General features: G+C 35.8%; 1 protein-coding gene across 2 annotated transcripts in view; it reads right to left on the bottom strand.

Moving 5' to 3' along the window:
- The window catches only part of Sox15 (Sox box protein 15), a 37510-nt gene that overhangs the window by 2777 nt on the left and 18492 nt on the right, over positions 1–16241 (bottom strand). The window contains exons 1-2 of one of the 2 annotated variants that reach the window (XM_070108184.1): positions 11811–12396; positions 1914–2539 (exon numbers count right to left, since the gene is read on the bottom strand). In XM_070108184.1, the coding sequence (XP_069964285.1) occupies positions 1914–2517 (604 nt within the window). In that variant the 5' untranslated portion in view covers positions 2518–2539; positions 11811–12396. Of the gene's footprint in view, positions 1–1913; positions 2540–11810; positions 12397–16241 lie in introns of those variants that run through there. The other variant, XM_014235265.3, reaches the window with a different exon arrangement.

The following is a 16241-nucleotide window of genomic DNA, read 5'->3' as shown; positions in this document are numbered from 1 at the left end:
GTAAATAAGATTGACATGACATACATAGATATATCATAGGATACTTTTCCTACTTATTTTCGACCGTGTTTGAAAAATTAAATTGAAGACTTGGATTTTCTGTTTAGCGAAGCACCTTCAGGTTTCATTGAACCGTCTTATCAACATTAAGATTAGAACTAAGGCCTGGGCCCTTTGTAAGTCCCGAATTAGCAAAATTAAGTAACGGGTGTTTTGTTTTGATGTATGGTTTTCAATGAGGCAATACTTTTTTCGGTGTTGGTATTTTTGATAACTTTTACTTGATTAATACTCAGTTTGGTTTGCCATTTGATAAAGAACAGACTTACTCCGGAACACGTTTGCAAACCGTGCAAATTTAATATCAAAATTTTGGTTCGGTTCCATTCAACATTCGGTTGACATAATCGCTCAGCAGAGTTGGTAATTCCAGCAATCATGGATCGGTTTTGCATCACGTTTTTTTTAGTGGATAATGCGCATCCTAAAAGATGCCGTACAGTGCGCACAATGCTGCTGTGGAGCAAAGTATCGATGAAGACCCAATTGAGTCCATCAGCCAACGCGCGCAGCATCCATTTTATGGGAGATTTTGCGGAGTGATCTTGGCTTGCTGGCTTACAAATCCAACTCGTGGAAGAATTGAAGCCAAACGATCCCAATTTTCACAAGAAAATTTCGTTTTGCGCTCACTTTTAGTTTAATGAGTATCTTAATGTCGCATTTGGTGTGATGATAATCCACAAGCTATTGTTGAGACGCCGCTAATATCCTCAACATGTCACTGTTTGACGTGCAGAAAAAATCATTGGTCCATATTTCTTCAAAAATGAAGCCGGCGATAATGTTACAGTCAATAAGGAAAGCTACAGAGCCATGATTAATAACTTTTTCGTGCCTGAACTGATGTGGGCGACCTTTGGTTCCAACAATTTGGCGCTATATGCTATACAGCCAACGAAACAATCAATTTATTAAAGGAAACTTTTGTTGAGCGCATTATCTCGCGTCGTAGGCTTGTGGCATGGCCTCCAAGATCGTGCTACTTAACACCGCGAGACTATTTTGGTGGTGTTATGTGAATTCGCTTGTCTACGCAGGTAAGCCCGAAACGATTGAAGGCTTGGAAAAGAATATTGATACAAAAAGTGGTTGAAAAATAGGCCTCTCGGCTGAAATTTATTCGAGTCAGCCATGGCAGCCATTTACTTGAAATCGTTTTTAAAACTTAACTCTTGTCTTTATAATAAATCTAAACTCTTGGACGTAACTATATTTTATTATTACATAGGGCAAAATTTGCCAGATGGGAAAAAGAACCCCTGTAAACTATACCTCAGTGCCTAATTGAACGACGGCTGAAAAATTTACGTATGTTTTCAAGGTTTAGTCAAGTTCATCTTATATATTTTATATAAGAATGACCAAACTCTAAATTGCAGTACTTAGTAGCTAATGATTGGGCACATTTTATACAAACTATATTTATAAAATTGACTTGAGATTTCGTACTGACAACGTGCTTTTGAATAAAATCTTAAGCCGTCTTTTGTATTTAGAAATTAATGTTTTGATCTGGCCGAGCCTGATTCTAGATCTTAGTTACAGAGATAACTTTTGGTATATTGTAAATTCCAATTATTTTGCTTAATAATGGAAAAAGTTGCACGAAATGTTTACGCAAAAAATTAAGTGAAATGTCTTTAATTTGACATAATTTTTGTAGCGAAAAAATAGAAGTTTGTAAAACATATCTTGTCAAAGTGAACGATTTTATGATATGTACAAAAATTTATTAATAAATCATGTTATTTATTTTGAAGTTTTAGAGTTTTGCTTTTGAGTTTATGTATTTAACTTAACTATACAAGTATACACACATATTTACATACAATCACAATTAAATTAGTTACCCAGCATTTTACTAAGGTCTGCATTGTGAAGGTCCGGATTTTCATCGGCTAATTTTTTTCGCTCGATTTTCGCCCACACCATAAAGGCGTTCATTGGTCGACGTATTCGGGTCTCTTTGGCACATTTTGCGGCATTGACGCCAGGGCGAAATTTCGCATCGTTCACTTTCTGTTGTCTTTCCAAGTACGAGCAATTTAAACTGCAAATATCGTCCTTGTAATCGGCATAGTTCCATACTGGGGTTTCCGCTCCCGTTGTACAGTCTTCGGTTTCGTGCACTGGTGCGTTTACGGTTACCATATTGGGATGACTAAGAAATTTGTTTAACATGACTTGATTATTTGTGAGTAGCGGTAAATTCGAATTCAACAGAGGCGATGTGTTGGCAAGAAAGGGCGAAGGATACACCGTACTCGCTTCACTTTGTGGTAAATTTCGATCAATTATTTCTGTTTCATATGTGGACTGATGTATGGCCGGTGAATGAAGACTTGGTGAAGAATGTTCGCTATCATGCCGGACACTGTACGAATCACTACTAGCAATTACCATGCTTTGTTCCTGCAGATCGTGTGCTAGACTGTATTCGGGTAAACGTGACATGAATGGCTGATACTTTTTATGGCTGAAAAGGGAAAAGGGATGATTAAAGATGTGTTTGGCATTTTGTATATAATAACTACGAAATTAGATGACATAGTTAATATATTTTATTACAGCCTATTTAGCTTTCAATTATATTCTCTTATTCTCATAACTAGCATAGTTGATATGGGTGTAAATATTTATGTATATACAAAATTATTACTAGTATATATCTTTAAAAATACTTGTACATACCTAAATTTTAAATTAATATGTTTATACTCTCGCAACATGTTGCTACATAGTTTTGTTCACCTAACGGTTGCTTGTATCACTTAAAACTAATCAGGAGTTATATATATAAATAATCAGGCTGACGAGACGAGTAGAAATCCGGGTGACTATCTGTCCGTGCAAGCTGTAACTTGAGTAAAAATTGAGATACCTTGATAAAACTGGGTCACGTATTCTTTGATACCCAAAACTGTAATTTAGTACAGGGGATCGCAGTGGGGAGGGGCACTTGAGGGCTAAATATTTTTTTAAAGGGGCGTGACCCCGCCCTCTAAATGGTTAAATGTACATATCCTCAAAACTATTGAAGCTATCTCAACCAAAGTTGCTGAGAAAAAGTCGATTTAGCATTTCTTTATACATTGTGAGAGAGTGCAGAAAATCAGATAATAACCACGACCACCACGATATAACGGTTATGTTGAAAATTACTAAAAGGGCTTTATGGAAGCCGGTGTAAAAATTGGACAATGGGTGTGGCACCGCCCGCTTAAGAACTACTTAACACCAAATTTGATTTGGAGGTTATCCTATTATTACTATTGCACACTACTTCCATCAACCGCGTCTACTTCCCATATTACAAATTTTTAAATTTCATCTGACTCTTTCACTTTACAGTATACAAATTAAAAATCAATGAAGTTATTACGTCAAAACTTTGTTTAACCTCCACAAATTGTCGTAATCGGATTATAACTTTCCAAGGACCCAGACACCAAATATGTAGACACATATTTTTGTGATAATAACATGCCCTTGTGCCAAAAATATGTAAAATTGGGTCAATACTTTCCTTACTCTCCAAATATCCATTGTAAGTATACAATACTTCCAACTTTTAATTAAAACATATACGAATATCCCGTATATCACTTTACCTTGTGAGAGTATAAAATGTTCGGTTACACCCCAACTTAACCCTTCCTTACTTGATTGCGTTTGGAGTTGTCGTAATTCTTCACCACTCACTATCCAATACAAAAAGTACATTTAAGCAGCATATTTAACATGCAAATTCAACGTCTCTTGCTTTTTCGAAGCCCATCAATTGGCTGGCAAAAGAACATGAAACTGTCTGTTCTCCAGGTTTTAATAAATACACAATAAGATGCAAGACTGTTATTTGGTAGAGAGAGCATCTGCAGTTTATACATTTTTAAAAACTGGGCATGGCCCCGCCCTTTAATAGGTTTAATGTGCATATCTCTTAAGCCGTAACAGCTATAAAAATGGTCAATCGGATGATAACCCCACCAACTTCCGATATAACGGTTCTGTTAAAAACTACTAAGAGCGCGATAAATCAATAAATAATACAGCAGAGATATTATAAATATTTTACACCCGAGATGGTACGATAGGGCTTTATAGGAACCGGGGTCAAAATTTGACGATCAGAGTGGCATCGCCCACATTTAGGTGATAACCCATTTAGGTGATAACCTATTTCTCGGGACCTACTTGACCGATTTGAACCAAACTTGCAAGGTAGCATTGTTATGACATTCCTATGATGCAATATGAAAATACCGAATATGTGGACGCCTATATATCCTATTGCGAACTTTTCATCGAAAAGATTGGTCAATCTGTGAGATATATTAAAGAAATTCGGAGAGAATCCCTTTCTGATAATATTATGTATGAGTATAGTCCCCATATACCCAATAGAGAAATTTTCGAGCTTCCGGCTGACTTTATATCGCAAATATCGGTCAATGTGTGGGTTATCTTAATGAAATTGAAATACCGTGTTTTTCTAATTACAATGTATCTTTGTACATAAAATGAATAAAATCGGGTAAAAACTTGCCCTAACTAATAGCAGGCATTTAAAACATCTCGTTGACTTTATACCGCAAATGTTGGTGATGGTATGTGAGATACCTTAATGAAACTCAGAGATCATCTTTTGCTATTAATAATGGCAAAAATAGATATAAGCGGTTCAATACTACCTCTCTCTCTCTCTCTCATATATCTAATATAAGATTTTCAAACTTCCGGTTGACCTTAAGATATGTTATCTTAGCAAAATTACTGTTAGTATAATATTGGATAAACTATGGCCTAATGCCGAAAATATGTGAATTTATTATATGAATTACCCCACTCCCATATACTACATACAATGATTTTCGTTATTCTAACAAGCCTAGTGACGAATATGGCGGTCAATGTGTAGCTATTTTTTATAAAATTGTTGGAAAATATGTTCTCGAGTATACCTGAGCAATGCCAAAGGTCTAACATACTTTATATAGTGATTTCTGCTTTCCAGCTGACTTTAAACCGTTTAGGTTGGTAAAAATGTGTGATATTTTAAGGTAATTAAACGGAAGAGTTTTCTTAAAAATTATATTAATAGTTTATAGCTGAATATAAATTGAGTTAATCTAGACCTTGGTCCAAGCCTCATATCCCTAATATAATCAATCGCAATCCTCTTGACGTTTCCCACATCAACGTAGTTATATATATTAGGTAAAGTAAAAAGTTCGTTCGGTTTTTATTGATTTTTCAAAAGATGATAACTTTGTGTACATTTGTCCGATTAAAGTCAAATATGCGCCGTTTTGTTCGAAAACTTGTTGCCAACGAGATGCCAACTTCATTATACCCCTCTCGTAGAAGACTGCGTCCCTATTGCAAAAACTCGGAAAACCAATTTTCACAGGCCTCTCTTGAGGCCAACTTCTCACCATTAAGCACGTTTGCCATGGACAGGAAAAGATGGTAATCACTTGGTGCCAGGTCCGGACTATAAGGAGCCTCCCATTCGAGCTCCAGGAGCTTCAGGCGAGTCACCAAAGACGTGTGTGGCCTGGCGTTGTCCTGATGGAACACAATTCGGCCTCTGTTGATCAAAGATGGCCTCTTCTGGATGAGTGCTGCCTTCAAGCGGTCCAGTTGTTGGCAGTAGAGGGCCGAATTGAGCGTTTGGCCATAGGGGAGCATCTCGCAGTAGATGATTCCTTACCCATCCCACCAAACACACAGCAAAACCTTCCTGGCCGTCAATCAGGTCTTGGCCACCATCTGGGCCGCTTCCCCGAGCTTTGACCACGACCGTTTGCGCTCGATGTTGTCATAAGTGACCCATTTTTCATCGCCAGTCACAATCCGCTTCAGAAACGGGTCGATTTTGTTGCGATTCTGCAGCGTTTTCCAGATGGAAATTCGGTCCATCATGTTTTTGCGTTAGTTCGTGTGACACCCAAACATCGAGCTCCTTTTTGAATCCAAGGTTATGCAAATGGTTCCAAACGGTTTTCTGGCTTATCTTTAGTTCCTCAGCAATTTAATAAGTGCTCACGTGACGGTCTGTTTCCACTATTTCCATGATTTTATCGCAATTTTCGACGACAGGCCTCCCGACGAGTGGTGCATCTTTGACACCGCTATTACCGGAACGGAACCTAGCAAATCACTTTTGTGCTACACGTCCGTTTACAGTATCGGGCCCATAAACTAAATTAATGTTTTCAGCTTTGGATGCTTTTTCGCTTTGATCGAAGAAAAATTGTAAAATATAGCGAATTTTCTCTTTGCTGGTGTACATCTTTGAAGAGCGCTCACAACGTACTGAGTCAATCAATCGAAAAACTGTCAAGGACAAACTTTTAGCGCGAATAAACACGTTTTCAGCGCCGTATAGTATGATGCGACACGTAACACTGGTACTATGGACAATAACACCATCTCTTAGATAAAAACCGAACGAACTTTTTACTTGACCTAATATTAGCCTTTTTAGCCTTTCCGGTTGTGTTTATGTCAGACTAGAAGAACTCGGCCACGCCTTGCTGTGGCTAAGGTATAATTAAATTATATTGAGTAAGTTGTTTAACTTAGTAAAATGTTATTATCAAAATTAATTGCTTCATTTTTTACTGTCTATATAGCTCGATTACCCAGCCAGTTGTGATTTAAGTAATTATTTTGTGCGTCAGGGAAAATACGGCCAATTAATTAATTTTGTCCGTGTACAATAGTGCTGAAATTGTCTGACAGTTAAGGACAGTTAGTTTAGTTTGGTTGCAGTTAGTAAATGTACAAAATTGTCATAAACATTAAAGAAAAAAATTTTAATTCTTTTTTTTGGAATACTCCTGTATATTATTAAATATTTTATTAAATCATCATTACTGTATATAGGAAGAGTTCCTCTTATCAAGTTTCAGGTGGCGAGTTACGTCAATAAGGATAGCATAAAAGCCTTCTCCGTGAAAAAATACATATACCTACATACCAATTTTCATAATAATCGGTCAATTAGTTTCTGGGTCTATCGATTTCATAATATACACATCCTTCTTATCGATATAGATATGTCTTATTATACTCTTGCAACATTTTGCTACAGAGTATAATAGTTTTATTCACCTAACACTTGTTTGATAACTTAAAATTAATCGAGATAAATATAGAGTTATTGCATATATACAGATATAACGGATTAGGAAGACGAGACGTGTTGAAATCCGGATGTCTGTCTGTAAGTCCGTCTGTCGGTGCAAACTGTAACTTGAGTAAAAATTGAGATATCCTAATGAAACTTCGTACACGTATTCCTTGGCAAAAAAGTGAAGACAAGTTCGTAGATGGGCGTAATGCGACCACTGCCTCTCCCACAAAACGCAATTAAACGAAAAGCTATAAAGTGCTTTCTAAATTAAGATATACGACTGTAATTGGGCACAAGGGATCACAGTAACAAGAGGCACTTGTGGGCTAAAAATTAAATGAAAACTGGGCGTGGTCTTGTTTTATTAGAGGTTTAATGTTTAACTTAGTCCTGAGGTATAAAGTCAGCCTAACATTCGAAAATCTTTCTATTAGGTATGTGGGGACTAAGGAAAATATTGACCAGATTCGCTCATTTTTTACAAACACCTAAATGTGGGCGGTGCCCACATCCATCATCCAATTTTGAACCCGGCTCCTATAAAGCCCTCTTCTATCATTCTGGGTACAAAATTTAAAGTCTCTGGCGCATTTTGTTATTGATTTATCGTGCTTTTACTAGTTTTTTCACAAAATCATTATATGGGAAGAGGGCGGTATTTTAATTTAATTCATCGTTCTGATCATTTATATATATAACTCTATGTCCTACACGATTATTTTTAGCTGATACAAACAACTGTTAGGTGAACAAGACTACTATACTCGTACTCTGTAGCAACATGTTCCAGTTCCCATAAACCCCATTTTTATTATCCAACAGACTTTGTGCCAAATGTGCGTTATCTTCACAAAATTGCTTTTAAACGTGTCTTTGAGCATACTTGAGTAATGTTAAAAGTTAACATAATGCAATCAGTTAAGACCTTCTTCTAGACCCGATATTCGCAATAAAGTGATTTTTGACTTTCCACCTGACGTTAAACCGTTTATATTGGTCAAAATGTATTTTATGTTAATGAATCGATCCTCTGGTTGACATTTTCCTCATATACGTAGTATATTAAATTTAGCCGCTTTAGTTGTGAATCTATAAGCTATAATATAAGTTAATAAGATACCAAATATGATTGTTATCCATTCAGGGTTTCGTCAAATAATGAATTAAATGTTGGGTCATACTCGAACTTAGCTCTGTATTACTTGTTTGTCAACTTACAACAACAACACCAGTTGAATGAATCTGGTCATCTTATACCTTCATTAACACTTCCAGAAAATAGATAAGTTCTAAAAAATGTTGTCTAAAAGCAGTTTTTTAACGGGTTACAATAGACGTAATATATAACGTTTACGATTTTCGTATCATTAGGATAAAGACAACATAAGACGCATCTAACTGGTGTCCAATTTTTCTTTAGTTTTATTGCAATAAGCAATAGAGATGACAAATAGAGAATGGGTGTTGATTCATTTAAACAGAAAGCAGTATCCTTCACCTCTGTGGTTTTACAAAAAATCTGGGAGTACATACTTTATTTAATGTGTTTCGTATACATGGAGGGCCCACTGTGTTGTTGGTTTGCTGGACGAATTTTAAGCCACGGTCACCATTGAATAAAAATGTCCCCATAAAATGGACACTAGTAGCCCAGCAACAATCGTGGGTATCGGTAAAGCATTCAGCGTTCAGCTAGCAACGAGCGACCATTGATTTATAAGTCGGCGAAATATATTTAAAACAGATATATTGACAGTATCCTTTAAATCTTACAAAGGGTAGAAAGAAAGAAACAAAAACGCTACTCGCAAAACTGCTACCACACCATGGCGGCACTGTCGTTTTGCCTTCTATCATGCTTGCCGCTGCTACGATCATATTACCCCACAAACTTCATGCATAAGAGAAGACGAGGCTGGTTTGTTCGAAGCCTTGGAGCGGTATCAGTGTCGGTAGGGGTGACGGTGACGGTAGCGGCAACAACGGTAGTGTGGCATTTGCCGTGTGGATATGAATGTGGATGTGCCCCATGAATTTCATTCTTCGGTAGACATAAATGTAAATTGGGCGCGTGCAGCTATTGTATTATCAAAGAAGGCCGCGTCGCTGCCCCACTGCATGCCAACGACCGTCAGACGAGCAGACAAGGAGGCCAATAGCCAGACAAGCAACAGACCGACGGACGGACGTATATGAAGTTGGAACAACAAGCGTGGATCCGAAAGCTCCGAACTGTGAACTACGATATCATAAGCGGCTGAATAGCGAAGTCTTTTAGAAGACGCGACACATCGACGCATTTCGAAGTAATTCGCCTTCCGAGAATTTGGCAAATAAAATATATTCCACTCCAGTTTGGCAGTTCGGCAGCAGCTCGACAGCTCGCAGTAGCCACTTGAATGTGAAACAGTGGAACAACAACTGAAATTGCGAATGTGAATGCAGCTTCCTTTAAATATCACTCACCTTCGCCCTTACCCCCTTAAGGCGGCGAGCCAGATGTCAGTGGGGAAAATGTTCTGCTCCATTTATCGTTGTTTGATTTTCCCTTTTCTTCCAAAAATAAGTACACAGCAACAAAAGCAGTGACATGTATATGAGCGCAACCTAAATGTGGAATATGTGTGCTTGTGGGCATGTGTGTGTCGTATTTTTGCCTTCGTATATGCACAATGCATAAGCTTAGCCATCAATTAGCCTAATTGAATATTTCACAGCAGCACCGCATTTTGGCCTTCTACGTTGAGTAACTTAAAATAAATCGTTATAAACAAAGCGGTTAGCCATTCTGTGTTTGTATGGGCAAACTGTCGTGTAGCGCTCAAGAGACGCGGCATGCGAGTTATTCGCGACACTCGCCGTTCGGTGTACGGAGACAATTGAGACAGGATAATTTATTGGTTCGACTAGCTAAGACAACTGGTATATTTTGTGATAGCAGCATAGAAATCTCTACCGCTTCTGCCAGTCTCAGTAGGATCCTTTATCGGGAAAAGTTACATATTATATACACACGTACAAACATACGCGTAACGCATTTACAGTTGAAACTCTATATAACGAAAATCAAGAGACAGTATACTTTTTTACGTTATTAAGAGTTTTCGGTGAACCGAGAGAAGACGTATAACGACCAATATTCGAGGAATAAGTACTGTAACTCTAAATTATTTCACAAAAGCTCCTGTATTTTATACTCTCGCAACATGTTACTACAGAGTATAGTAGTTTTGTTTACCTAACGGTTGTTTTTTTAGATATAGGGTTAATATATAAATAATCAGGATGACAAGACGAGTTGGAATCCAGATGTCTGTCTATCCGTCTCTCTGTGCAAGTTGTAAACTAAGTAAAAAATTAGATGTCGTAACTTGGTATACGTGTCTTTTGGCAAAAAAAGAGAACGAGTTTTATGATGGGAGTAATCATTTAAATTAAAGAAAATATATAAAGTGCCATAACTAAGTACTAAATAAAGATATAAAACTATAGTTTGGCAAAGAGGATCGCAGTGGCAAGGGCCACCTATGGCCATCGAAATTAAAAAAAGGGCGTTGCCCCACCCTCTAAAAGGTTTAAGGTATATATCTTCTAAACCACTTAAGATACAACAACAAAAAATTCGCTCAGGAAAAATCCCTTGAGCACCCTTTCCAACACTGTATGGATGAAACCTATGATCCGATTCACTCCCCATATAACGATAAAAACTACTAAACGCGCGATAAATCAACTAGTAAATATGCCACATACATAAAATTTTATACCCGATAGTATGAATGGGCTTTACAGGAGCCGGGGTCAAAATAAAACGATGAGGGTGTCAGCGCCTACATTTAGGTGAAAACCCATATCTCAGGGCCTACCTTGACATTTCTGTGTTCCAGTACGAAAACGGGCGAAATCGGACTACAATCACGCCTATGTGGACCCCAGTTCTTCCAGCGAACATTTTATCGACAACATCTAATATAAAGATTTTCTAACTTCCGTTTTACCTTATACCGCATATATTGACCAATATATGGGTCATCTTAGTAACTCTTGTTTTTTTAATAACAATGTATCTTCGTGCCTAAAATGGATAAAATCTGGTGAAAATTTGTCCAAGCCATAATATATAACTAATATTATGAGCTTCGATCATCCGGCTGACTTTACTCCATATACATAATGTGATGGTATGTGTACCTTAATGAAACTCAGGGAATATATTATTAGTATGTGGCATATTAATAGTTTGTGGTATTGATAAAAATAGATAAAAATCGGGTCAATACATCCTTTAGACCCCATATACCTAATATACAATTTTCAAACATTTGGTTGGCCTTAGTTTCCTTGAAAATTATATGGTTTACCACTGAATATTAATGGAATTGATCTATGTGGCCTCTTCGGTTGAGCTTACATACGTATATAAACTTTATCTCATTTGAAGATGATTTTAATATAATTTCGCTTACGGGAACTAAAATATAGCATTAAAACTAAGTCTGTCTATTACCTATAATATAACTTAATAAAATACCAAATTTGATTGTAATACATTCACGATTTCGTCAAATAATTAATGTTGGATTCTTCCGCAAAAATTATAAATTACCTATCAGTGTTTCGCCGGCTTTGATCCTTGCAAGTTGCAACAGTATAAAATGTCCAGTGCCCTCTAATGTTTTATTTTAAAAAATCGAAATCAGTTATACTATTACCTTTTGTTATTTGCTCATATATTAACTGCATTTTAATTATACCTTGCGATATTACCGAATCATCTTCATTGAATAAAAAAAATCGAATAACTTGGAATTGTTTCGTCAATACTCGACGGTGGCTCAACCAGAGAACTTAGAAGAACTTCTAAGCTGGCTCGACGTTAGCTGGTTCTTTTTCTCCTTCGATACCATGTTCCTCTTCTCTTGCTCTTATAGAACCAACAACCAATCACTATCAACACTGCGTGCCCAACGCATACGCAAAATGGTATTGTTGACGTTGGGCGTACCTGGCCATTTGCTTTGGTATTTACTGCAACTTACTTAGTTAATAATATTTTCCAGAAATTGCATAGTTTTGAGTCGATTACTTCAATTAAATTTAAGCGGATTATTTGGTTAAAAATCGTTTCGTTTGTGACGCTATATAGAGTGTTTAGGCATAGAAATAATATGTTATCCAGGTAAACCAAACAAACTTTGGTATTTTCTATGTTCTATCGTGTTTTTCGTTAAACAGAGATTCCTTATATAGAATTTCCACTGTATTTTTGAACGCGTCCATATGCATATGTATGTAAGTCGGATCGTGGTTATAGCTCCACGCAAAGTTCTTTGACGTTCTCATTTCATTCTCATGATTCAACATTGCATTGATGTCGTGCTTTCTTGAGCTATGATAATGTTTTCTGGGTACGCTGATATCTGAACAAAAATTTGGTCAAATTTTCAAGTCTCTATGAAGGTTTTATGATAAAACTAAGAGGATAAATTGGATTAGCAAAAAACGTGCTTGTAGGCAACATTCCGAGAAAAAAACTAGCAACTTTTAAGCTCGGGCATAGGGCAGAATAAATTCAATATTTCTGTGAAAAAATAAAACGCTATTAGAGAACGTATTTTCCTCGTAATATTGTGTCCTGGTGCTGAAAATAGGTAAACTTAAGGCATTGCTTCCCATAGCCACTATACACATAATACAAGTATATAAATATTTTTGAACTTCCGGTTTACATTATTCCACATTTATCGTTAAATATGTAAGTTATTTTAATGAAATTCAGAGCAAATCTCTTTCCAATAACATTTGTTTTTGTGCCTAAAATAGATGAAATCGGTTCAAAATTTCCCATATAACTAATATCTTATTTTTCAAACATCCGCCTGAATAATGATGTGAATATTGGTTAATATGTGGAGATATCTTAATAAAACTCAGAGAGCATATTTTTCTAGTAATCGCATGTCGTAATGCCCAAATTGGATAAAATCGGGTCAAAACTATCATATACCTAATATTCATAAATTTTCGGTTGGCTTTAAACCGTATATGTACATATGTATATCGGTCAATATGGTATATTAGGAAAATTGAATGAAGATATAACACTGAATTACTACAATTTAATGCTGAAAATGGGTGAAATCGGTCCACGAACCTATAACGATTTTCGTTATTCAAGCAAATTTTGTGCCCAATATGTCGGTCAGTGTGTGAATTATCTTCACAAAGTTTTATAAAGACATGTTCTTGAGTATCTTTTAGTAATGTGAAATGTGAAGGCAATCAGTTTAGCCCCAATATACACGATATAGCTATTTCCATCTGACTTTAAACCATTTATGTTGGTTAAAATGTGTGATATTTTAATGAAATTAAGTTCACAAGTTTTTTTTAAATTATGTGGGTCAGCGCTAAATTTGTATGGAATTTGTCTAGACCTTGGTTCCAATTCTCTGGTTGCTGTTTTCCTCAGATTATATAATACACATATATCTCATTTGCCTAGGTCGATTTTAATATAAATACCTACATTTATCTTTCGCATTTGATCTTTGTGAGAGTTTAAAATGTTCGATTACAGCCGAACTTATCCTTTCCTTACTTGTTTTGATCATTTTCTATCGACTCTCAACAGATTTCAATAGCAATTGAGTTTAAATTAAAATGTTATGCCTGAACAAACGGCATTATCATTTGAATGGATAGTGTTTAGCCGAATGGATAGCACGATTGGAGCCCGATTTAGTAAATACCTGAGCCAAAATGGGGTCCTAATATATACATACCTCGTATAAGAAGAGAGCATTCTCTTAATTGTAAAGTCCTAAAACAGATTTCAGACGAGATAAAAATTGCAAAATATTTTTCGCGAACTAATCTCGATTCAACACCAGATATAGCCCATGTAGACCAACTTTTGCTTTTTATTAGATACGTTTTGGAGTCAGGTGAACCATGTAAGACTTTCTGCTATTACTTCAGTTCTTGAAACACTAGTCATAAATATTAAAGACTGTCGTGATCATATGATAATGTCGTGTCTGTTCTATAACTTACACGTACAATGGCTTGCAAGCAAACATTTGAGAGCACCCCCTTTCGTCTTTTACGTGCCTTGTTCTGTTAATTCTTTGATTTTAGTGGTCACGGCGGCTGCTGTATCGGCTAAGCTTTATACAATATGTAAGTATTGTATGGTTTTAGGCATTTTTTGATTAAGATAATGTTTTTTGAAATATCTTTGCCATGAAAATAATCATGGATTTGACATGTTACCTCGGTTCTTAGTAATACTAAACATACGAGAAAGGTTGATGCAACGAGTATGATGGAGCACAAATTACAAATTTTAGTGATAGAAATTGTAATTTACATGATGATGTACTAAAGCATCAAAATTTAGATGGGGTAAGAGTTGATTAACCTCATTAATCATATAAATGCAATCAGTTTAGATCTACCTCTAACCCCAATATACCAAGTCTAGTGACTTTCGATTTTCCGGTTGACTTTATACCGTATACCAGTCAATATGTGTAATATTTTAATAAAATATAGTGAACATGTTTTTTTTTACCACACTATGGTATTGAATATGCCTAGACCTCGGCCTGATCGCATATGCTTAATATACTGATTTCCGACCATACGGTTGATTTTTCTGTCATAGATTTACATATGTATATTGAATTTCGTGCCTCTTGGTTCTGAAGATAAAACGATCAACTCTTCCCTTAGCTCCCATTTAATAAATATACTAAGATACATTACTTCACTTGTCTTTAATGCAGATTAAAAATTTGGAAAACTTGTTACTCAGAGCAGAAGTTAACTAGGTCGATTTTTGGGTTAATAACCAATACTAATATCAATATTTTCATAGAGATTATCTAATGTTCGCTAATACATGAAATAAATTATAACATTCCATTTGAAAAACTTCTGCACGTACTATACTACAAGTAAGTTACATTTATAATTTATTTACTTTAAAATCATCCCACTGCGTGACACTTGAAGGCATTATTAAATTGCTTGTTCCATATTTTATTTTTTCTAGATTATTATTTAAGCCCATTCGTTAGGTAATAAGGAGTCATAGGCATAAATGGACTGCAGTTTCTTTACCAAATATTATATAATAACAGAGGATTGGGTTTAATCGAGAATATCTAGAATTTTATTTACTAAGCAGGAAATCGAACTAAATTATCTAAAATAATTCAAGCATATTATTAAATTTTAAGGTAAAACAATACAGTACTTTTTCTGGGCAGAGAACTTTTACATTTTGTCAATGGATGGTATAGTAATGGATGGTATATTAAGTTTACCACGAAGTTTGTAACACCCATAAGGAAACGTCGGAGACCCTGTAAACTATACATATATATACTCGTAAATGATCAGCATGATGAGACGAATCGATTTGGCCCTGTCCGTCTTTCCGTCTGTCTCTTCCGTCGAACTAGTCCTTCAGTTTTTGAGATATCGATCTGAAACGTCATTTTCTCCCTAAAAAACTACTCATTTGTCGGCCGATATAGGACCACTACAGCATATAGCTGTTATACAAACTTAATGATCAGAATTAGGTACTTGCATGGAAAACTTTTTCACTTGACGAGATATCTTCACGAAATTTTGCATAGATCATTATCTAAGAGAATAATGCAATTATGCAGATCCGATCACTATAGCAAATAGCTGCTATACAAACGATCGGAATAAAGTTCTTTTAAGAAACCTTTTGTATTTGTGAAGGGCATTATAGCTTCGGTGCAAACGAAGTTAACGCTTTTTTTTTTTTCTTACACGGTTTGCAGTGAGCATGTGAAGTAGGCGATGGATCATCTGCAATCAAATAAAACAACAGTTTTCTTTAGTTTAGTAAACATATTTACACAAATAGTGATGATTTTACGAAAAAGTGCGAAAATATTCATATGAAAATTTCTTCATTCATGTAAAAAAATTAGATCGACAGGTCACATGGTCCTTGGGAAACCGCAACGGGACTTTTTAAAAAATATAATTT

The sequence above is a fragment of the Bactrocera oleae genome, chromosome 4, assembly GCF_042242935.1.
Source record: "Bactrocera oleae isolate idBacOlea1 chromosome 4, idBacOlea1, whole genome shotgun sequence".
Lineage (NCBI taxonomy): Eukaryota > Metazoa > Arthropoda > Insecta > Diptera > Tephritidae > Bactrocera > Bactrocera oleae.
Note: the sequence above shows the minus strand (reverse complement) of the source record. Positions and strands in the feature narration are given on the sequence as shown.